Below are 24,167 nucleotides of genomic sequence, written 5' to 3'. Positions count from 1 at the left end.
CAGATAGAGTCTCAAATACAATTTGTTCAGTTGCAACATGACGTACCAATACAATACAATACAATCAGTTTTATTCATCACAAGTGAAATGAATTTGCCAGCAGCGGTACAATGATAAAGTACACACAAAAACACACTAAAAATGTAACACAAACATCCACCACAGCATTCATCACTGTGGTGGAAGGCACAACATTTGGCCAGTCCAACTCCTGTACCCAATGCCCAGAACAATGGAGGCAAGCACCCCACCCTGTCTACCCGAGTCGCTCATTTCTGAGAACAATGTACAATGTACCTGGACTTTCAAAAAGCCCTTGACAAGGTCTGAAGAATGGAGTAACCCACTGAGTTTTGTGTCTATCATGTTCTAAATATTCTTCTTGATGAACGCAAATCATGTTGATTTGTGCAAGGAAGTACATAGGATCTAATGGCAACATTTAAAGACAGGCAGGGGTTTCTTGCAGGTGATTAGCCAGGATTCACCCCTCAATCAGCTTTATCGCAAAAAATTATCCATCACAATGACTTGGGGAAACAGTGGTTCAATGGTATTTTATTATCACGTGTACCCAGGTACAGTGAAATTCTTTTTTGCATACAGTTCAGTGACAATCCTCCTGTACATTAGGCACAATCATACTAAGTATAAGAGTGTAAGATACACCACTTTTTTTTGCACCACTTGTACCCTTCAAGTCCGAAGTTTTTTTTAACAAGATGACAAGAGTCTTAACTTGGCCATAAGGCCCATTGAACTGGTGGTGGCACTGAGTTGGAGTTGCATGGGTCATCTTGGCCATTCAATATATTTATGTCCTCCATCATTGTGCCCTCCACCAGCATAGGAAATAGCTGCTTAAAAAATAGCAAGTACTACCACAACCTTTAAGAAACATTTGGACAGGTACATGGATAGATTGGATTTGGATGGATATGGGCCAAACGTGTGCAGGTGGGACTAGTGTAGATGGCACATGTTGATCAGTATGGGCAAGTTTGGCCGAAGGGGCTGTTTCAACGCTGCATGACTTAAAAAAAATATGGACAAAATCTTCACAGTAATTACTTGGCAATGAAATGCTTGGGAATATTGATGAACTAAACACTGAACTGGCTCATTCTTTGAACACAGATTAATGTAATCCATTCCTTTCGCTTATCCTTTCACACAGCAATCCAGATTAGCAGATCAAGGCTTATCATCTAGAACGTTAGTGAGAGGCAAGAATAGGAAAACAAATATTGACCGATGTTATGGGTTACAAGTTAATCGACGACCTCTGGGGTTACAAAAGTAACTCAAATGTCCAATATTGCCCGAGGGTGATTAGTGCACAATTGAGGTCACCAAAGTGAACTTTGTGGTCACGGGATTTGCACCATATTCCCAAACTGGAGTCAATATTTATATGTCTCAAAGATATTTAAGGTTCAAAGGGATAATGATTTCCTGCAGCATACTTCAACAGGAGTAGACATCGATTGGCCAAAATGATAACGAGAGATTTTAAAGGTACTTGATTGCTTGTTTTTTTATAAGTACTTCAGTACTTGATTCCAAAAAAATCAAAATACAATCACATATATAATGAGGAAACTCACAATCTTTAATCGTACACTCTGAAGGATTTCATTCTGGTTTCTTCCCACTCTTTGCCAATTTATGTATTTTCATTCATAATTATGATTTATGTATTTTCATTCAATTTCTGTTGCAAGATTCATGGATCATTGGAGGATGAGTGAACGGAAAAGAGCACGTTTCATATGGCAGAACCGGCAACTAGAATTACAAGCATATGTCAAAATGAATAATTTGTCAGGCAGGTTTGCCAAGCAGCTGCTGTTTTGTGCTGCTCCCAAGAGCAAATTTCAATGAAAATTTCCTGGCAGGTAGTAGAATTGTTAGAAATGAGATAAGGCAAAGGCTTATCCAATAATAGCCAAGTCCAACGGGAGCTTTTTAGATTCAGTGACTATCCCACACAGAATTAACTGCTCACCCAGGTCTGGCACATAATCATTAGACTAATTGTACAGACGGAAAGAATAATTAGTCCTGTTCCAGTGTGTGCGTGTGTGTGTGTGCGTGTGTGTGTCTCCAGGCAGAGCAAGAGAAAGGAGGAGAAATAGAGAATAATGAATTCACCAATACTAGGTCATCTCTAACTAACTAACTCCACCCCCCCCACTGCCAACCTCCTTCCTAATCTGCTTACCAAAATGGCCACAGAGAGGCGCAATGGTACAGTTGAGGCCTTATGGGCCTGTCCCACTTTGGCCGTCAGTTACGCGACAGGCCGGTGGCCCGCGAAGATTTTGTGCAGGGCGAAGTCCACACTCCTCCACATCACTCCATGTGCCCGTTTTCGCGCTGCCCACACACTAGCACATGTCGTGCGAATGACGGCCAAGTGGGACAGGCCCTTTACAGTGACAGAGATCTTGACTACAGGTGCTATTTGTGTAGAGTTTGTTCGTTCTCTTTATGATCGCGTGGGTTTTCTCTGGGCGCTCCGGTTTCCTCCCACATACTAAAGATGTGCTGGTTTGTAGGTTAATTGGCTTCTGTAAATTGTCCCTATTGTGTTGGATAGAACTAGTGTATGGGTGTTTGTTGGTCGATGCAGATTCAGTGGACATGTTTTCATAAGCTCATTGGTTTTAGGAGTAGAATTAGACCATTCGGCCCACCAAGTCTACTCCGCCATTCAATCATGGCTGATCTATGTTTCCCTCTCAACCCTATTCTCCTGCCTTCTCCAAAACCCCTGACAACCTTACTAGAGACGCGCATCTCTAAACTAACCTCCCCTCACTGCACATTCAGTCTGGGTCCCGACCCGATACCACTTTGGCCTGCCTCAGTGTAGAACAGTCCTTTTGACAGAAGTCTCTGTTGTGGGTTGCCGACACCCGAGAGCAGATCAGGAGTTGTGAAGCTGCAAGTCTTGACCCAAATGTCTTATTTCCAACCCCTCTCCCCATCATGCTGCCACCCGTGAACCCTCAGCAGTTTTTTTCCCCCTACGCGCTGCCATACACACACTGAACATGCACATGGCGTCAGACAAAGATGACGTCCAAGTGGACGACACAGGGAACTGCCCTTTACAGTGACATCCATCTTTGAGGGAATACAGCTATTTGTGTAGAGTTTAGTTTAACTCTGTAGCACTACTTGCTGCATCCTTCATAATCCTCTGCTTACAAAGACGGCCTTTTGAAGATAGACTTTCTGGAGTAGCTCCGTAGGACAGGCAGCATCTCTGGAGAGAAAGAATGGGTGATGTGTCAGGTCGAAACCCTTCTTCAGAATGATGTCAGGGGAGTGGGCAGTACAGAGATAAAATGTAGTCGGAGACAGCAAGAACGGTCAGATAACTGGGAAGGGGAGGGGATGGAGAGGAGGGAAAGAACGAAGCCAAGTGTGTTGTGAATAGGGTTTTGTTGGTTTCGTGCATCTCATGGCATTCAACTGGACATGTTTTCATACTGAACAGCAGTCATTGGAGACATTTACACTGGAGTAGATAGTAATCATGTACCATTCGTTGGCCACACACAAGCCTTTCACTGTGTCTAAGGAAAGCCACCACCACCTTGCAAAATCTATGTTTCCCTCTCAACCCTATTGACTAATATGTTCAGCATGGAGGTCCACATGGGCAGACTACTTTGCTAACATGCTTGACACCACTCTTTTGCAAGCTCTGTCACAGGAATAGATTACCAAGTGGACACAGAAGATTCGAGCATCTGCTCAAAGCCGCTTGGGGTAAACAAAAAGCATAATTTCTACTGATTCTTTACTTTAGAGATACGGCACGGTAACAGGCTCTTCGGCCCAGAGTCCATGCTGGCCCGTGATCACCCTGTACACTCGCACTGTCCTACACACTAGGGACAATTTACCAAACCTGTATATCTTTGGAGTACGAGAAGTAACCGAAACACCAGGAGAAAACCCACGCCGCCACAGAGAGAACATACAAACCCCGTACAGACAGATTCCTGGAATCGCCAATTCAAATAAAGGAAGGTGTATTCGGGAATGGTGTAACAACGCTCAGGTCCAAAAATGGAAACGCACAGAAGACCTGGGTTAGGAACGGATAGAGTGAGCCACCTCTCAAACTACCCACCAAATAGCAAACCAACCCATCAGACACCTACTACCCCATTGATGGAAGAGAATGTGCTTCCCACATTGGCACATCGTCACATCTGAATGCACTAAACAAGATTGACAACAAGTCGTTCTTCACTCTGGCAGATGGACTCAGAAGATGACTTAAGCTCCACATTCTGCAGCCATCTTGATACAACAGTCGCACTTGCAGGCACACTCCGTTTATCATTTGCTTTACAAACGTACATTTGTTTGCAGGTACAAAATGACGTTGAAAATTCTACTCTACGGAGACATCCATCTGAAATAAGAAATGCACAAACAAGTGTCAAACCCAAATGCTGCTACTTTCGTCTAAGGAGCTCAAGCCCCTGCAGCGGCCGGCTGTTCCAGATAGCGGCCAAGATGCCCGTGGACATCTGGCATGGACGCAAGCCCGAAAGAGGGGCAGACAGTCAACAAACTCTGTATGTCGTATGTGCTGAAATTAGAAATTAGCACCTCAAAGACACGCAGTTAACATTTAACAAGAGCTGCAGTAATATCACACAATTCAATTAAGAACGGAGAAAGATTGAAAGATTTACCACTTCATATTCAGACGGCTGTGACATCCATCCTACAACTAAAATAACCTTGCTTCTCACTGTTGTGAATTCTCCCTATACGTAATTGTGGATTCAATCCCCATTCATGCAACTGGAGGCTCTGGTTGATTAGCAGAATTCAATCTAGGAGCAGTATTTCAAACAGGAAACATTGTGGAAAATACATTACAATTTTGAACAACTTAATGAGACTCGGGGGACAAGGCTGAATAGAATAAGAGTGGAGGGTCAACGAGGCTTCAGTTAATGTTGTTCTCTGAACACGGTAAGAATAAACAGCGTAAAATACCACTAATTCTGGAAATCTAGTGAGAAACAAATGTTATACAGTCGGACCCGAGATATTTTTCTTTAATCTGAACCAGCACTGCTCAATTAAAACAAAAGAAGATACATTCATATTCCACTTGCACAAGAATAGCTTCACTTCTCGACGGGTTGAATAGGAATCCCCTGTTCGAGGATTTTGTGGAGCCAATAGTTTGCTTTCTGACGCGAGATGGTCTCATGACTCTGGAGGCAGAGGCCGCAGACATATTATAAATATTCTCCCATGTGCAAAAAAGGTGGAGTTTGATATTTAAAAATAGCCTCATAGAAGTGAGGACATGCATTTATAGAGACTTCCTGGCCTCGCTTTATTCAGCATCTTTCCAATCGTGGAAATCCCAACGAACACTGGGTGTGGTGGAGACGCCCCTCAAAATAAGGGAAGGGATCCCATGCCAGTGGCAAGGGTGGGGGACAGATTTGTGAAATTTGAGCAATGTATTGAACAATTTGTATAGCCTCCGAAAATGTCGGATGAATTTTTCGCACAGTTCATGTAATGTATATATTTATTACCTGAATAAAGTCTATTTTGACATTTAAAAAATAAAAAAAGCGAAAGAAAGCACTGAAGTATCACCATTGCTGTGACCAAGACAAAGGCAGCAGCCGATTAACATACAGAATGATATAGGTTTTACTGGTGAAGGCACGGAGTGCTGGAGTAGCTCAGCGGAACAGGCAGCATCTCAGGAGAATATGAATAGTTCCTCGTTTCTACATTTTACTGGCTTTCAGCAGAAATTTTAAACAAGGACAATTCCCATGCTCTTCCCAACAATTTGCTGTCGATTTGTACATCCACCTCAGCAAGCAAACAGAATCTCGGTTTACATTTTATTCGTAAGGCAGCATCTCTGAAACGGCATCACTCCCCTGGGTAATGCGCTCGTGTCAGCACTAACCACGTTCCTACGTTTTTAAATACATGCAAGAATTTGACTAAAGATAGACGCAAAATGCTGGCGTAACTCAGTGGGTCAAGAGGAAAGGAAGAGGTGACATTTTGGGTCGGAATCCTTTTTCCAGACTGAAAAAAGGGTTCTGACCTGAAACATCACCTATTCCTTTTCTCCAGTGATGCTGCCTGACCCACTGAGTTACGCCAACATTTTGTGCTTATCTTCGGTATAAACCAGCATCTCTAGTTCCTTCCTACACAAGAATTTGACTAATTAGCCAATAAGCAGAGCAGGTCGTTTAAATAGCAGCAAATGGCTACACGGGGACACAGAAAGGTTACAAGCATTACCAAAGCGCTGGCAATCCAAAAACAACATTGGAAAATATTACGTAGTCTATTTTAGAATGAAGAACAAAACATTATCTGACACTGCAGGGCTGTTAGCTGCAGAGCGGATTGTTGCAGGGTGGCCTAATGCATGGTTAGAAAAATGAAGGTGTGGAGGAAAAACATGTTAAAGTAATGTTATGGTTTATTGCGAGAGGGAATTAATAATTAAGCATGAAAGTTCTGCTTCAGGTTTATTAAAAGAATGTTAATGTAAATAAGCGGTTCAGAGAATGTTTACTAGACTGATATAGCACATGGAACGAGCAGGTTAACTAATGAAGAAAAGTCTGACTTCTATATCTTGGAGCGCGGAAAAAAGAGAAGCGATTTGATTGAATCGCAAGATCATGTGCAGTCTTGGCAGGGTGGATGTGGAGAGTATGTTTCCTTTTGTGGGAGAATCTAGAATTGCTGCTTAAAAATAAGCTTTGCCCACTTCACAGAAATACTCTTTCTTGGGAAATAGCGGGTGTTTGAAACTATTGTTCTCAAATATCCTTGAATGTTTTCAAGGGAAAGATGAACAGATTCTTGATAAACAAAGGAGTAAAAGATTAGTGCAGGGGGTTGGGTTGCAGGCCAGGAAGTTACAATCACATTAAGCTTATTTTATTGAATGGTGGGATAGGTTCAAGGGACCGAATGGCCTTTCCGCTGCTCATTATTAGCAAGGTCATACACTTATATCAATTACAATTAAGAAAAGACAGATGAGCAGGAATGAAAAATATGCGATCTTTCTCTGATAATGCAATGATACTTTTAGATTTCATAAAGTCATACAGTCATAAGAGATTGGAGTAAAATTAGGCCATTTGGCCCATCAAGTCTACTCTGCCATTCAATCATGGCTGATCTATCTCTCCCTCCTAACCCCGTTCTCCTGCCATCTCCCCACAACCTTTGACACCTGCACTAATCAAAAATCTATCTATCTCTGCCGTAAAAATATCCACTGACTCGGCTCCCACAGCTTTCTGTGGCAAAGATTTCCACAGATTCACCACCCTCTGACTAAAGAAATATCTCATCTCCTTCCTAAAAGAACGTCCTTTAATTCTGAGGCTATGACCTCTAGTCCTAGACTCTCCCACTAGTGGAAACATTCCCTCCACATCCACTCTATCCACATCTTTCATGTCAATGGTTAATAGGATTTGTGCAATGAATTCCAAGCACTGATTTGTAGCCAGTTCATTTATTCAACAGTTCCAAGTAAAGCCCCCCTGAAATACTGGCAACAGCTAAATAATGTTTCCCTTCTGATCAGCTTTCTGGTACGTTGCACCGAAACAAGACAAATTACCCATGGACCAAAGGAGCAGAAGTTCTTTTAAACTGACCCGAGGCTTTGAATTTAACATTCTAAATGGATTACTTTGGTCGGCATTCAAGGAATGTTAGCAATGCGTGCAGTAATTATACAAGGCTGCTTCAGGAGCAGACACCAGACACATTAAAAAGGTAAACTGCAGAGATGTCCCTCAGCTTCTCTTCCATCAGGACAATCAGCCCCTAGCTTCAACTGTGGCACAACATCCTGAATTGGGGAACCCCACAGTTAAGAGGCCGGACATTGTACAAAAGGAGCGCTGACCTTAAAGCTGCCTTTCACTCCTCGTAACAAACATGTCAATTTGCTGACATGTGCACAAAACATTTCTCAAAAAAATATATAGTACTTCAGGAGCAAATTAGACAGGAAAAGGTGGTGAAATGCTCTGCTCTGGATGTGTTTAGTTTGGTTTATTGTCACGTGTACCGAGATCCAGTGAAAAGCGCTTTGTAGCGTGCTAACCAGTCAGCGGAAAGATTATACATGATAACAATCGTGCTTTCACAGTGTGCAGATACCTGATAAACGTAATGATGATTAGTGCAAGATAAAGTCCAGTAAAGTCCGAGGACCTCCAATGAGGTAGACAGTAGGTCAGGACCGATCTCTCGTTGTTGTCAGGGAACTGATGGTTCAGTTCCCCGATAACAACTGGGAAGAAACTGTCCCTGAATCTAGAGGTGTGCATTATCACACTTCTGAACCTTTTGCCTGATGGGAGAGGGGACAAGAGGGAGTGACTGGGGTGAGACTCGTCCTTGGTTATGCTGGTGGCCTTGCCGAGGCAGCGTGAAGTATAGATGGAGTCAATGGAAGGGAGGATGGGTTGTGTGATGGTCTGGGCTGCATCCACAACCCTCTACAATTTCCCACAGAAAATACTACAGTAAGAGGTGAGGTAGAAGGGGAAAGACCACATTGAAGGCTTTGACCATCTTAAAGTTTTTGAATTCGACATACCAGGCTGCCCTTTGACAAATTAATACCATTCTTTTTTCCTGTCATCTATCCATTCCCAGATAATTGAGATATTATTTTGAGCCAGTTGGCAGGAAAGGCCTATCCCATACAGTATCAGGTAGTTTAAGGACTTTTTGATGTTCTGATGTTAAAGGATTTGCTCAGGTAATACTCTGGCTCATTTCACACAGAATCAACTTAATGCTTTGCTATCGGATGTCAATGACTGGTCTCTCAGACACCAGCATTTTAGTTCTATCAGGGGCAGGTTTACTTATTTTAGAGTTATAAGCAAGTCTTTTAAAAGTCCATAGTAGTCGCACAGTGCCTAACAGCAGATCAGTGAATCAAAGCAGGTCTCATTGATTCAAAGCACCTAGATAAATGTATTTCTGCATGGACTGTAGTTTGCAGATTGCTTCCAACCACACATATATAATACAATAGAACTTTATTTATCCCAGGAGGGAAATCGATCATAAAAACACAAAAAAAATACACAAAATACATGAAACATGAAATTAAAGCGACAAGTGAAAAAAACTGGGGGATGTGCAAAAATTGTGTGTGGGGGGTAGGGGGTCAGTCTCAGTCTCAGTCTACCCCACGACAGAAGGGGAGGAGTTGTACAGTTTGATAGCCACAGGGACGAAGGATCTCCTGTGGCGTTCTGTTCTGCATCTTGGTGGAACCAGTCAGCTGCTGAAGGTATTCCTCAGGTTGCCCAATGAGGCATGGATGGGGCGAGTTGTATTGTCCAGAATGCTCCACAGTTTGAGGAGCATCCTCCCCCCACAAGACCACCACCCATGATCCCTCCGCCCCCTGGACAAAGCCACCCTCCCTGATGAGTTTGTTGATCCTATTGGCATCCGCAGCCTTCGCCTTGCTGCCCCAGCACATGGCAGCAAATAAGATGGCACTGGCTGCCACTGACTGGTACAACATCTGCAGTATCTTACTGCAGACAATGAAGGAGCGGAGCCTTCTCAAATATGGTGTGCCATGTAGTAAATTGTTCACTGGATTTACACATGTACACTGCAAGTACTTATAGATGTATGCTGAAAGGACCAGGAAACGAGCGGGTAAGATCATCTCTGACCCCTCTCACCCTGGCCACAAACTCTTTGAATCACTTCCCTCTGGAAGGCGACTACGGACTGTCAAAGCTGCCACAGCCAGACATAAAATCCCTTTTTTTCCCACGAGTAGTAGCTCTATCAATAACCAAAAATCTGTAGCCTACTTTTGCTCTGGTATTTTATTTAATTCACATGTTTAAACAATAATGTTTTATTATTAATGTTGAATGTTTTATGTCATTCCTAACTGTCACAGTATGTCATGTTGTCACTTGCGGGCGGAGCACCAAGGCAAATTCCTTGTATGTGAATACTTGGCCCATAAACTTATTCATTCATTCATTCATTTCTGAGCTGCGTCCTTCATGAAGAGATTGCGAAGAGCGCACTTGTATTCTCAGGAGAGTAAAAACAAAAGGAAATCGCTCCAACAGAATCATTCAAGATTCTGAGATATTTTCACAGAACAGCAAATGAAAGGCAGTTTCTGGAGCTCAGCACCAGAGACCAGTGTCTGTGGACAAGGGTATGGCTGAGATAAAGCGAAATTCCTTCACTCAGCGATTCTCCTCTCAGTTGTGACAGCTCTATCATCAAGTGTACGTTTGAAAGGTTTAGAGGGATATTGGCCAAATGCGGACAAGTGGACCTAGTTAACATGGTATATTGTTGGCATGGATGAGTTGGGCTGAAGGGCCTGTTTCCATGCTGTACCCCTCTACGACGTTATGTGCATATTGTTCAAATCAGTAGGTCTTTTGACTCTAAGAGCATCGTGGCATCATCTTTCAGGGTCCTTTGCAAACAATACATACATTTTCATAATGTTTTTTTGAATAACCGATTGTCTTGTACAATAAATGTGGTCAATGTGGACAAAGCTGATGGGGAACAATCCATCTATGGCATTGTCGTCGATTTTACATCACCATTGTAACTTGTGTAACAGATATACCCACATATTCTTGTCCATTTGCACAATGCTACAGTAGCAGCAGAGTTTGGCCTGTGCTAACGGATCATCAGTCTGACACCAGAGCTCAGCAGAGTAATCAGGAACTGACATGCCGAGAAACTTGAATACACGGACAAGATGACTTCAGAGCTGAGGTGGCCATCAAGATGGTGTGCAACAACTATCTGTTTCGTCACATGGACAGTACTGACACTGACACTGACACCTCAAAACGGCAGCAAACATAATGAGAGACCCACACCATCGTGGCCACACTCCCAATTCACTCCCGCCATCGGGAATGTGGTACAGGAGCATGAAAACTAACAACCAGGTTTAGGAGCAGCTTTTTCACTAACACCATCAGGTTATTAAACACTACAACCTCCAAGTAGGCTCTGAACTATATAGACCTGGCGACATTAATTTTGATTTTACATTATTATTGCCTATTATTTGTCTGCTTGTTTTTTGTATATATACATTTAACTTTTATGGGTTGATAATTATGAGTTTTTCAGTATGTTTACACACTCTGTTGAGCTGCTGCAAGGAAGAATTTCAGTTCCATTTCAGGACATCTGACAGCAAAACTGCTGACTTGAATTCAACACCAATCTTGATGTCACCCATGAATATGCTCCAATGCAACTGGTAGACATTACATAATGTTACAGCGCTGGTTTGATGTTGTTCAGTTGTGCTTTTATTACTATTTCAAAACTTTGTTTTACTTTTATATTGTTTGCGTGTGTTCATAATTAATCTGAATCCATGAAATCTGCTTATATTTCATTGCAGGCATCTGGATTAATATTGACGACTTGTTTAATGTGAATTCAGCTATTCTAGTTGCAAATAGTTCAACGTTAATGTGATAAACAATTTAGTCTAGTCTACAGTAAAACAACATTTCCTTGCATGTGCGCATGTACGTGTGTCCATGTGCACAATTTTGTGATGTAATGTATGTGGGTATGTAATTTTATTTTAGAGCTACAGTGCGGAAATGGGCCCATCGGCCCACCGAGTCCACACCGGCCAATGATCCCCGCACATTAACACTAACCTACACACACTAGGGACAATTTACATTTAAACCAGGGGCGGAAAACCCGGGGGGGGGCCAGAGGGGACACGTCTGGGCGAGGGCGCCGGTTGTACGAGAGAGACGTCAGTCAGCAGGCAATGGGGGCGGGATATGATTCAGCGCGTGGTTGGAGCGAGGAGTGGGACTGAGGCTAGAGCGCGGTGATTGGAGGGTGACGTGGCACAGACCTGCGCCTCATCCGCAGCCCCAGGATCGAAATCTCAGGCGCTTATCCGCCCCTCCCGAGTGGAGGTGGGACCCCCCCCCGCAGGGACCAGAGAGTACGGCAGCAAAGATCCTCCGCTATAGGATCTTTGGTCAGGAATCAGACGAGCCAGCGCAGAGAAACAGCGCTAAACCCAGCTAACTCTGCCTGTCCTGCCAGGTGAGCCTACAGCCTTCCTGGACTTGCGGGAAATATGGCCAGTGCGGAGAAGCAGCGCTGGTCTCCCGTCAGTCCAGACAGGGCTGTAGTTAACCCGGTGAGACAGGCAGAGTTGAGCTGCATTTGGCGCTGGATTGAGCCTCCGAAGCCTCGCGCGCGTGTGAGTGTGCGCTTGCGCGCTTGGCCGCCAAAAAATTGTGTCCACCGTCCCCTCCATGTTTTGATAGAGAGTTCCGCTTTTAATTTAAACCAAGCCAAATCACCTACAAACCTATATGCCTTTGGAGTGTGGGAAAACGAAGATCTTGGAGAAAACCCATGCAGGTCACGGGGAGAACGTACAAACTCCATACAGACAAGAACCCATAGTCAGGATCAAACTTGGGTCTATGGCGATGTAAGGCAGCAACTCTACCGCTGCACCACCGTCCTGCCATCAATAACTAATTAATAAATTTACTTTGAAATACAAAACAATTTCCATTTCCTTTTCTTTTCCAATTAATACCCGCTTAAAATCCAATCAAAATCCTGCTGATGTTGTCTAAATATGAGCTTCTGAATGCTTGAGAATGAAAATAAATTTAACTGGTTGCTTATTTTATAAATTTAACTGGTTGCTTATAGCAGTTTTCTTTAGAATTCTCCTCCATATTATCCTGTGACCTAACACAAAGGATGGTTTGAAGCTTATTTTTAGGCTGCTGCCGATGCTAGTTGCTAAAAGCCATGAAATAAACAAAAATAAAAATATGCAACATACAAAAAATGTATTTAAGAAGGAACTGCAGATGCTGGAAAATCGAAGGTACACAAAAATGCTGGAGAAACTCAGCGGGTGCAGCAGCATCTATGGAGCGAAGGAAATGGGCAACGTTTCGGCACGAAACGTTGCCCATTTCCTTCGCTCCATAGATGCTGCTGCACCCGCTGAGTTTCTCCAGCATTTTTGTGTACCATACAAAAAATGTACCTTGATTCAATAGAATAAGAAGATAAGGTAAATAAAACTGCTTCTGGCAAAAGCAGCTGGTGTCAGCACATGCAAGGCTTGAATTACTATTTACCCGATCTAAATGCCAAGAACATGTTACTGGATACACAACATGCCTATGGGTTACCTCTGCTGAGCAGTTCAACAGGCAATCTTGTGCTTTGAATAAGCCTTTACATTGAAAGGAGAAAAATACTAGTCTTATTTACAAAGGAAATCAGTACAAGCATATTCCATTCTGTGACTAACTGTTCTATTAGCATGGTATTCATAATACCATGGTTACATCAGAAAAGTGCCATATCCACAAATGTAAAACAGGCTTGAATTCCAGAAACAGAAGTTAACTACTGGATAGTGTTTCCATCTTCCCCGAGCTGAACTACTGATACATCACATTCAAACATCTTCATGTACAGTACATGCAATATCTCTCAGAAGGCCTGAAGATAAAACCCTGACAACTGTTCAACCCAGGCTGCAATGCATTTCGTTGTCTCTGTACTGTACACTGACAATGACAATTAAAATTGAATCTGAATCTGAAGAGCCCAAGCCAACAATTAGCAGAAGTTTAATCAGTGCAAAACTTGGATTCTTCCTCCGAGTCAGCTAATGGGTGAACTCATTTGGTCAAAGGTCTTAAATAAATGATCAGTAATACACTGTGTTCGTACAATCACCCCGCAGTCTCTCGTACCTGGCCAAGATCAAGGGTAACATTGACTTCATTGAACTCCAGGCCACGGGAGAGAGGAGGACTCTGCCACCAACGTTCGGTTCCATCAATGGCATTGGTGGTTGGATGCGCTTTGTTGCTCCCTGCTTTGCAAATATCACAATATTGACCCTGGTGAAGAGTTAAAAAAAAAAAAAACATGAATTACATTGCAATACCAACAAAGCCACTAATCAAGTTATTTTTATATAAAGAACCATTCACAAGATCCAAGCATCACAACAAGGGTAGCAGACAATCAACAACCCTCATGCCTTGGATTGGGATGGCAACAACGGAAGGCTGGTGAGTCAACGACTGTGCAACGAGTTTGGACTGACTGTGTAAAGCAAAAAGACATTGAAACAAAGAACTACAGATGCTCGTTTATAACAAAGATAGACACAAAGTGCTAGTGTAACTCAATGGGTCAGGTAGCATCTATAAGGGAAAACATTGGGTGATGTTGTGGGTCGGGACCCTTATTCAGAGTGAAAGTGGGAGTGGGGGGAGCGGGTGGAGGAGGGGTGAAGTGCTGGAGGCGAGAAAAGACCAGGGCCAATCGCAGATGATCACAGGCAGGGCAGTAACAGTGAGAGAGGGTTTTGCAGAATTCCTGTCAGAGAGAAGCAACCTTGAGTAGGCATACCTTGAAGAGATTTCACAGTGGAGCAGACAAAATGTAGAAAGAAAGAACTGCAGATGCTGGTTTATACCAAGGATAGACACAAAGTGCTGCAGTAATTCAGATGTTCCCTGGATTCGGGGGTTGCGAGGCCCAGACTCGAGGCTCCACCGACCCACGAGGCTCCGCAGCCTTCCAGATGGCATCTGCTTCAGCGGCCTAGAGAACATCTACAAACCAAGGAGTGATGCAATGGGTGCGGTGGGATCCCTTCCTTGAATAACTCCACAGGGTGGTGGGTGTATGGAACAAGCTGCCAGAGGAGGCATTTGAGGCAGGGACTATCCCAACATTTAAGAAACAGTTAGACAGGTATATGGATAGGACAGGTTTGAGGGATATGGACCAAATGCAGGCATGTGGGACTTGTGTAGCTGAGACATGTTGGCTGCTGTGGGCAAGTTGGGCCAAAGGGCCTGTTTCCACGCTGTATCACTCTATGACTCTACGACTAACTGAGCAGTGATTCTGTAAATGATTCAGTGCGTTCAACATCACGACCGGGCAGGTGTTAACCTCAATCTCTACATCAAAACCCCAAATAAGTATATTTTATAAAAATCATTCAATGGATGTGGATATCCGTGACAAGGTCAGCATTTATTGGCAAACCGTAACACACCAGCATTGAGCTCTTGCTGGGCTATATTCAAGATTCAAGAGAGTTTAATGTCATGTGTCCCAGATAGGACAATGAAATTCTTACTTTGCTCCAGCACAACAGAATATAGTAGGCATGAATACAGAACAGATCAGTGTGCCCATATACCATTAAATAAATATATACACACACACATGAATAAAGAAATAGATAAAAAGTGCAAATAAACAGATAATGGTCTATCAATGTTCATAGTTTTGTTTCATTTGAGTTTAATAGCCTGATGGCTGTGGGGAAGCAGTTATTTCTGAACCTGGACGTTGCAGTCTTCAGGCTCCTGTACCTTCTACCTGGAGGTGGCAGGGAGATGAGTGTGTGGCCAGGATGGTGTGGGTCCTTGATGATGCTGCCAACCTTTTTGAGGCAGCGGCTGTGATAGATCTCCTCGACGGTAGGGAGGTCAGAGACGATGATGGGCTGGGCAGTGTTTTCTACTTTTTGCAGTCTTTTCCGTAGTCAATAGGTAGTTAAGAGTCTGCTCCAATCTCTGAACTAGGAGTCACGTACAGGTCAAGCAAAATAAGGATCGTTCTCTAAGTGAATCTTTGATGGGATTATAAAACAATCGGGTTGTATTTCGATCACCATTACTAATACCAGATTATTTAATTAAATAAATTTAAATTTCACAGTTGTCTTGGTGGGAATTTGAACTGGCATTTCCAGAAGATTATTTGATAGATTACATTACTTTAACCATTCCACTATCCTTTCCTTTATCCTTTATTGTCATCTTGCAAAGCAACAGTTGTACAGTGCAAAATGAGAAGACGTTTCCCAGGGAATACCGGAGCATCGCACATAAAACTTAAACATTTCACACATAAAAAAATGAAAAATAAAAGTTATTAATGATGTGGATGTTCAAAGTCCAGACAAGAGAGCAGATCCACGTAATCAGAAACCAGAGTAATAGCAGGTTGGAAGTCTCTGCGCAAAGAGGTGCTTTCCTGCGTAGACAGGGGGCTTTTCCGAAAGGCCACAGACATTGGGGCAAACATTTCCCAAAACGTAGTCTTGAAGCCGTTGCGTTTTAAGATCCAACGTGCCTAATCATTCAGCACGTCAATTCACTGCCAACTGTGCAGCTTAATCTTACTGAAGCAAAATACCCCAGATTGTTCACTGGTGAGACCATGAAGATTTCAAGCTAGGGAGAGAAAAAAAATCTAGAATCCCGCTTCTAAAAAAAAATTAACAGTGATTCCACCTGGATAAAGTTTGCACTGTGCAAAATTTTGGGTTAGGGTCAGCTCAGTGACTAACCTATTGACTTTAAAAGATACATTTTCCATGGATCTATCAAGGGCAGGACTTCCTCAGCAGCCGGGCATTTTGGAGCATTACAGACATTCTGTCCACCGCACTGCACAGAAAGTGGTTGGAATATCATGGGGAACGCACCTGAAGTTTTCCATCATCCACTGTCAATTCAGAGCCAATATTCCCTGGAAATTCAATACTTACTGATCTTCCTGATGCCTGGACAATGGGCACTTAGCAGGAAAAAGCTCCAACAACAGCAGGTATTTTCTTTGTTTTTATAGTGGGGTGACAACTATAGTCTAGTGGCGCATCTGGTAGTGCTGCTGCCTCACAGTGCCAGAAACCTGGGTTCAATCCTCACCTTGGGTGATATCTGCGTGGCGTTTATACGTTCTCCCTGTGATCGCATGAGTTTCCTCCAAATGCTCTGGTTTCCTCCCACATCCCAAAGATGTGCGAGTCTGTAGGTTAATTGGCAGCTGCAAATTGCCACTATTGCATCGGGAGTGGACGCAAAGGTGGGATGATATAGAACTAGTTTGAAAGTGTGATCGATGGTTGGCATGGACACGATGGGCCGAAGGGCCTGCTTCCATGATGCATCTCTGAACTAAACACCGTGGCAACAGACACTTTTGTCCCGTTAACCTGCACTATCCAGGATTTCCAGATTCCAGCTGGGCTTCCAACTTTCAGTTCCCATGAAAAATCATTCACTGAATACACCTCACGTCAGAATCAGTCCAACACTGATTCAGAATCTGCTCTCCATCAAGGTTATGAATCCTTGGAACCGAGGAAGTCATGTTTTAAACGGTGGCTTGGTTTAGTTTAGTTTACAGATACAGCGCCGACCAGCGATTCATGCAAATTAACACTATCCTACACACACTAGGGAAAATTTACACTTAAAACAAGACAATTAACCTGCAAACCTGTACGTCTTTGGAGTGTAGGAGGGAATGACATATCTCAGAGAAAACCCATGTGGTCACTGGGAGAAACTCGTACAGACAGCACCCGTAGTCAGGGTAGAACCTGGGTCTCCGGCACTGTAAGGCAGCAACTCTACTACTGCGCCACTGTACTGACTTGAAGAACATAAAGGTTGCGTACTTGTACGTGTTATTGGTTTGTATGTTCCCTCCTAAAGGTGATCAAACATCACATACTCCTGCATACAAATCACATCTTTCTTCCGTCACTTAACAGAGGAAGTTAAATCATCAACTATTCTCAAAACCTTGTCACACCAGAGGGCTCCAAGGTTGGAAAGAGAGAGGCGAGGATATTGCAGCCTCTTTGGACTCTGTGACGGTCTCCAGCTGAAGACAAAAAGACAGGAAAGGCAACACAAGGAACTTCACGAACTGGAATCCTGCCTAGAACACAAAGTTCTGGAGTAACTCAATGGGTTAGGCATCATCTCTGGTGTAAATGGATAGGTGGTTTCAGGTTGAGAGCCATCTGCATATAGATAGTATTGGCCTTAGACTCGTTGAATGATATGGACGCAACCCTCTGATGAAGTGAAGCGAGTGGTTACAGGGGCTACCAATGGAGATCAGTGCCATGGTTCTGTAAAATGGAGGAAATTCTCTGGAAAGGTTTTGTTCGGCTGTCTAGATTCAAGCGGCACAGTGATGAAGTTGCTGCCTTACAGTGCCAGAAACCCAGGTTCGATCCTGACCACGGGTGCTGTCTGAACGGATTTTGTACACTCTCCCCGTGATCGCGTAAGCTTTTCTCCGAGTGCTCCAGTTTCCTACCTCACTCTAAAGACATGCAGGTTTGTAGGTTAATTGGCTTCAATCAAAATTGTAAAATTGTCCGTAGAGTGTAGGGTAGTGTTAGCGACCACTGGTCAGCATGGACTCTGTGGGCCGAAGGGCCTGTTTCTGTGCTGTATCTCTAAAGTAAAGCATCCAATGGCGATGTAAATAACAAGCGCAAGGTTGGAAAGAGTGCAATAGTCACAGTGGCTTTCATTAACACCACATGGATGTTGTGACTAAGTTGGAGGCTTGATCAAAAGAAAATTCAGGCTCGCAATTCATCCAGCTTGGATGAGAGCACGCCTCGACCCATCATTAACATCAGTCTTCCCTCTCTTCTAGAATAATTCAACTATTATTACCTGTGTTCCTTGGCTTTGTCTAAAGGGCCATTGAATGACCAGAGTAACAACTGCATGTGTTCCTCCTTTGCTGGCAATCCAGTCAGCCGGCCTGTCGTCAGCATCTATGACCCTCTCCACTGCTGACCTCACCTTCCCTGGTTAAACATTTCGCACAAACACCCCAGCCCTTACAATAAATGGAGTTCGAGTCAAATTGCTCTAGAATTACCCTTTTCGGAAGTGGTTGAAGAATCAAACGTCTCTAAACCTGATACAAACTATCCTTCCTTTCGAAGCAATGTTTTGTAAAATGTTTGCACTAAAGTCACAAAGATGGCCAGATGAAGTTTCCTCAAGGATGTGGCCAAGTGGTCACATGATTAACAAGCTCATTGGCATCGGAGATTTCACAGGGGTCTCTCCTCTCATTTTATAGCGTAGGCACTGTAAGAGCACCGTTAGATCTTGAGTATCCTGTTTCAAATTCACTTGCTCACTAAAAGCATTAGTCAGTAACATATCCCTGCGAAACTAGCTGACAGATGCAAGATATTGTTGGAGGAAGGAGGTAGATCATTAAAAATCCTGACCTTCAGTGATACCATTGCACTGTGCCACTCTCTCAAACAGACCTAGAAACAAGCATGTTGTTCATTCATCTGTTCTATATCTCTCTCTCTCTACATTCCCATTATATCTCTCAGTTCCTTTCCCCCCCCCAACTCTCGGTCTAACGACATCTCGACACAAACGTCACCCATTCCTTCTCTCCAGAGATGCTGCCTGTCCGGCTGAGTTTCTCCAGCATTTTGTGTCTATCTTAGACCTAGAAACTATACTGGAGTTAAAACCTGTGGCACATTTTAACAACAACAGGCACCTTTTATCTCATTAAACATCTCAAGAACCATGATTCAAATTTTCTGTTCAGTTACAAAGTAAATCCTCCCTTGCTTGGAAAGAGTAAATGCTGAGCTTGTACTATAGGGGAATGCTGGTGGTGCATTAAACTACTGATCCACAATTAAACTACTGTTATAAAACAGTTAAATTATCGTATCTATCTTATTTGAAGTGTAGACGTTTGCTGTCCGCAAATGGAACCAAGTCAATGAATTTCCAGTTCTCATTAATCTGTTCCGATTAACAACAGGATGGCACAGTGGCACAGCGGTAGAGCTGCTGCCTTACGTGGCCAGAGGCCCGGGGTCGATCCTGACTATGGGTGATGTCTGTCCGGAGTTTATACGTTCTCCCTTGGCCGTGTGGGTTTTCTCCAGGTGCTCCGGTTTCCTCCCACACTCCAAAGATGTGTAGGTTTGTAGGTTAACTTGCTTTGATAAAGATTGTAAATTGCTCCTGACGTGCAGGATAGTCCTCGGCATAGACTCGGTGGGCCGAAGGGCCAGTTTCCACACTGTATCTCCAACCATAACTAAACTAAATCAATACACAGAATAATACCGCACATGAACTGGCCCTTCGGCCCACAATGTCCATGCTGAACATGACATCGGCCATCTCTTATCTACCCGTGCGTAACACACATCCCTCCATTCCCTGCATATCATATGCAGAGCAAAATGAGATTCTATAGACATGGCCATTAGAATGGTGGTTGCCCTTGGAGCAAACATTGAGAAGTTTGATGGAGGGGCCACAAACTTGACTGCTTTTGGCCGATTATTAACTGATGGTGATTGGACCTCAGCCATGGGTTCCAAGTGATGGACAATATAAACAGAGGGAATGTAAGGAGAAGCCCGTAACTTTACAGTGTGCGGTTAATATCTGGTATTGAGTCTTGCAGAGTCAAGAATGCTTAATTGTCATTCATAAATGACAATTGTAATTTCATTGTCCCTGATAGAACAATGAAATTCTTACTTACAGCAGCACAGCAGAATATGTTCTACAGGCACCCAACGGATATAATTGACAGGGTTCATCTTTAGTTTAGTTTATTGTCACGTGTACCAAGGTACAGTGAAACACTCTATGCTGTGTGCTATCCAGTCAGCAGAAAGACCATACATCATTACAATCCAAAGATAGACACAAAATGCTGGAGTTACTCAGCGGGACAGGCAGCATCTCTGGAGAGAAAGACTGGGTGGCATTTCAGGCCGATGTAGGATAAAGGGAATAGAGTAAGAAGGACCCAGTTGAAGTAAGAAATGCTGCTGTTGGAGTAGAGTGAGGGGATTGCCATGAATGATTACAGATCCACTTCTGGAGCCAGCAGGTGAATAACATTCACGGGATTGCTGTACAAAGCCACTATATTCTGCTTGGGTAAATGCACTGTAACAATTCTAAACAAAATAAAACGCCTGTAAACCATCTTGGCTGTGACCGGTTACTGGGATGATTAGCATTTTTAATGTCACCAAGTTTATAAAACCGTGACTGCAGCAGCCAACGGCTCAATTAAAGACAAACTCCCATGAAAGAAACAAAGTCGGCCAGCGAGTGTTAAATTGGGAGAAACCTGCACAAGCCTGCGGAATTGGTCACTGCCGAAATAGTGCAGAATAAAGGCAGAGGAAGCAGGTCCGCAGAGAAGCCAGGCATGAATATAGGCTCACGGTTCACAGTCAGCGCCCACTGAAATCAGCCCCGGCACTAGAATGGGTCGGGTCGGCGCTCGGAGACTCGAGGGAGGGAGAGAGGGAATGCAGGCAGAGGAGAGGTCATAATATTCCTAATTAATGATCCACCACGGGGAAAAAAAAGTGAGGTTTAAAGTGGAAATGGTCAGAGAAACCTCATGCCCGAAGACAAGGGAAGCCTGACATCGAGCGACCATGGGAGGGGGATTGCAGGCACGACCAGGATGGGCCGAATGACCCCCAGGAAGCCAGCATTTAAAGGATGAAGTTCCACTGGGGGTATCGTTTCTGCTCGAAGGCAACTTTGAATTTTCAAACATCAACACGAGAGGCAAGGTACACACAAGTGCTGGAGAAACTCAGCGGGTGCAGCAGCGTCTATGGAGCGAATGAAATAGGCAACGTTATTTCATTCGCTCCATAGATGCTGCTGCACCCGCTGAGCGTACCATCGATTTTCCAGCATCTGCAGTTCCTTCTTAAACATGCGAGGCAACGCGGGCTGAAACAGCCGACGACTAACGCAGAGATTTGTATCAAAACTCGGAGAGAGTGAGAGAGAGAACGGGCTTTGCATTGTCTGCAGAGCTCGGAGCAATTTCGCCGCAACGTGGGTTTCAAAGGTTAAACAATCCTCCAGCGCCCGGGATGTGTGTAATCTACTTCACTACTAATGCTGCGCTGGGCAGGATATTTTCAGTGTAACAACCTGCCGCCTAGCAATTCCCCATTGCCACTGTACCTGCAGCAGCGCAACCAACCCTAACCCAGAGTGTACATTGGCGCTGTTTGCCTTAAAGAGATAAAACAATAAAACTTTTGCAGTAACTTTTGAACTTTGGTAAACGCAGTTTAAAATAGGAGTGTAAACACTGCGAGTGGTTGGTCCGAGCGAAAAGCACTGAACAGTCCCAGTCAAAGCGGGGGGTTAAACACCGCAGCTAGGAGCAGTGACTGAGAGAGGGGTAGAGATTCACACACACACACACACACACACACAGTAAGTACCTGGATGGTTTGGCTGGGGTCACCAGATACCGGTCCGCCGACCAGTTTGCAGTATAGATCCTCGATCGGCCGCGCACTTGCACCCTCCCCGCAAGTGGCCGTAGCTGTGATCTGCGTGCCCTCGGCCAGGTTGAAGTAAGGCGGGTGCAAACTGAAACCATTCACTCCGTAAGCGTGGGTGAGAACCTCCTGGGCTGCGGCGGACCTGAGCACGTAGCAAAGGTTCAGCAGCAGAGCCGTGACTCTCGCCATCTTCCTCTTCTTCCACCACCCAGAGTTTGCTCACTCAACCCTGACCAAAGATCCTATAGCAAGCTACTCTCTCCCTCTCTCTCTCTCATCGCTCTTCCTGGGTGGAGAATGTGAGTTAGTGAGCAGCGCTCCCAGCAGCGGCCCCGCCAAAGCAGGGCCACCTAATCAACTGATGATGCATCAATCACCCTCCCTCCCTCCCCTCCCCTCACCCACAGTCACAATGGAAGCTATACCTTGCATCTTGGAGGAATAGGTCATACTAATCTTCCTCTCTCCGTCTCACACTGCATATTCCCCCCTCATTCTCTCCCCCTCTCCTGATCAGTTATTCAAGTGTAGGAAGGAACTGCAGATGCTGGCTTAAACCGAAGATAGACACAAAAAGCTGGAGTCACTCAGCGGAACAGACGAGACAGCATCTCTGGAGAGAAGGAATAGGTCTCGACCCGCAAGGACAACTATTCATTTTCTCCAGAGATGCTGCCTGACCCGCTGAGTTACTCCCAGCTGTTTGTGTTCAGCAAGAATAAATGTTCCGTTCCTCCAGTCGAAACATCTTGTAGCATCATAGTGTAGACACAAGGAACTGCAGGTACACAAAAATGCTGGAGAAACTCAGCGGGTGCAGCAGCATCTATGGAGCGAAGGAAATAGGCAACGAAACGTTGCCTATTTCCTTCGCTCCATAGATGCTGCTGCACCCGCTGAGTATCTCCAGCATTTTTGTGTACCTTCGATTTTCCAGCATCTGCAGTTCCTTCTTAAACACAAGGAACTGCAGGTGCTGGTTTTCAAAACAAAAGACACCGAGTGCTGGAGTAATGCTGCCTGGCCGTTGAGTTACTTCAGCATTTTGCAGCAACAAAGTGTTTTTACAGCACAGAAACAGGCCCTTCGGCTCAACATGTCAAGATGCTGACTATAGACACAAACTACTGGAGTTACTCAGCGGGGCAGATAGCATCTCTGGCGAAAAGGAATCGGAGACGTTTCGGATTAAGACCCGTCTTCAGACACTGACTATTTTGCCCATCTACACTAATCTCATTTCCCTACATTAGCTCCGTACCTTTCCATGCTGGTGAACTCAAGTAAAAAAGACAAAGTGCTGGAGTAACTCAGCGGGTTAGGCAGCATCTCTGCGGGGGGGGGGGTTTAGTTCGGGATCTCGACCCAAAACGACACCCATCTCCAGAGATGCTGCCAGTATCCCCTGAGTTACTCCAGCATTTTGTGTCTATCTCCAGAGATGCTGCTTGACCTGCTGAGTTACTCCAGCACTTTGTGCTTTGTTTTGTAAACCAGTATCTACAATTCCTTGTGCCTCCATTTCAATTGTCTGCCTAATGTCTCTTGAGAACAAAAGGATTGCATCTGATTTGACCATCTCCTCTGACTGTGCACTATAGACATCAATCACTCTGTGTGGGGGAAAAAAACATTCCCCTAAAATCCCCTTTCAAACTCCTTCATCTCACCTTCAACCTGTGGCCCTCTTGTGTTTGATATCCCTACCATTTGCAAAAAATACTGACCACCTATCCTTATATGCTTAGAGAATTCCACTCCCCACAGCTGAAAAAAATAAATCTAACATCCTTATGGTATGTATGATTGATGTTATTATACCTGCCTTATGCATCTTGACGTGTCACTTTAGAAATAAGG

At 44.1% G+C, this 24,167-nt stretch overlaps 1 protein-coding gene across 1 annotated transcript in view; it reads right to left on the bottom strand.

Annotated features, from left to right (window-relative positions):
* lama5 (laminin, alpha 5) overlaps window positions 1-22,652 on the bottom strand; it is a 265,684-nt gene extending 243,032 nt beyond the window's left edge. The window contains exons 1-2 of the mRNA XM_055652107.1: window positions 22,245-22,652; window positions 13,876-14,025 (exon numbers count right to left, since the gene is read on the bottom strand). Of these exons, the coding sequence (XP_055508082.1) occupies window positions 13,876-14,025; window positions 22,245-22,496 (402 nt within the window). The 5' untranslated portion in view covers window positions 22,497-22,652. The remainder of the gene's footprint in view (window positions 1-13,875; window positions 14,026-22,244) is intronic.
* Between the last annotated feature and the right edge of the window lie 1,515 nt (window positions 22,653-24,167).

This window comes from Leucoraja erinacea, chromosome 21 (genome assembly GCF_028641065.1).
Source record: "Leucoraja erinacea ecotype New England chromosome 21, Leri_hhj_1, whole genome shotgun sequence".
In the NCBI taxonomy this organism is placed as follows: Eukaryota; Metazoa; Chordata; class Chondrichthyes; order Rajiformes; family Rajidae; genus Leucoraja; species Leucoraja erinaceus.
Note: the sequence above shows the minus strand (reverse complement) of the source record. Positions and strands in the feature narration are given on the sequence as shown.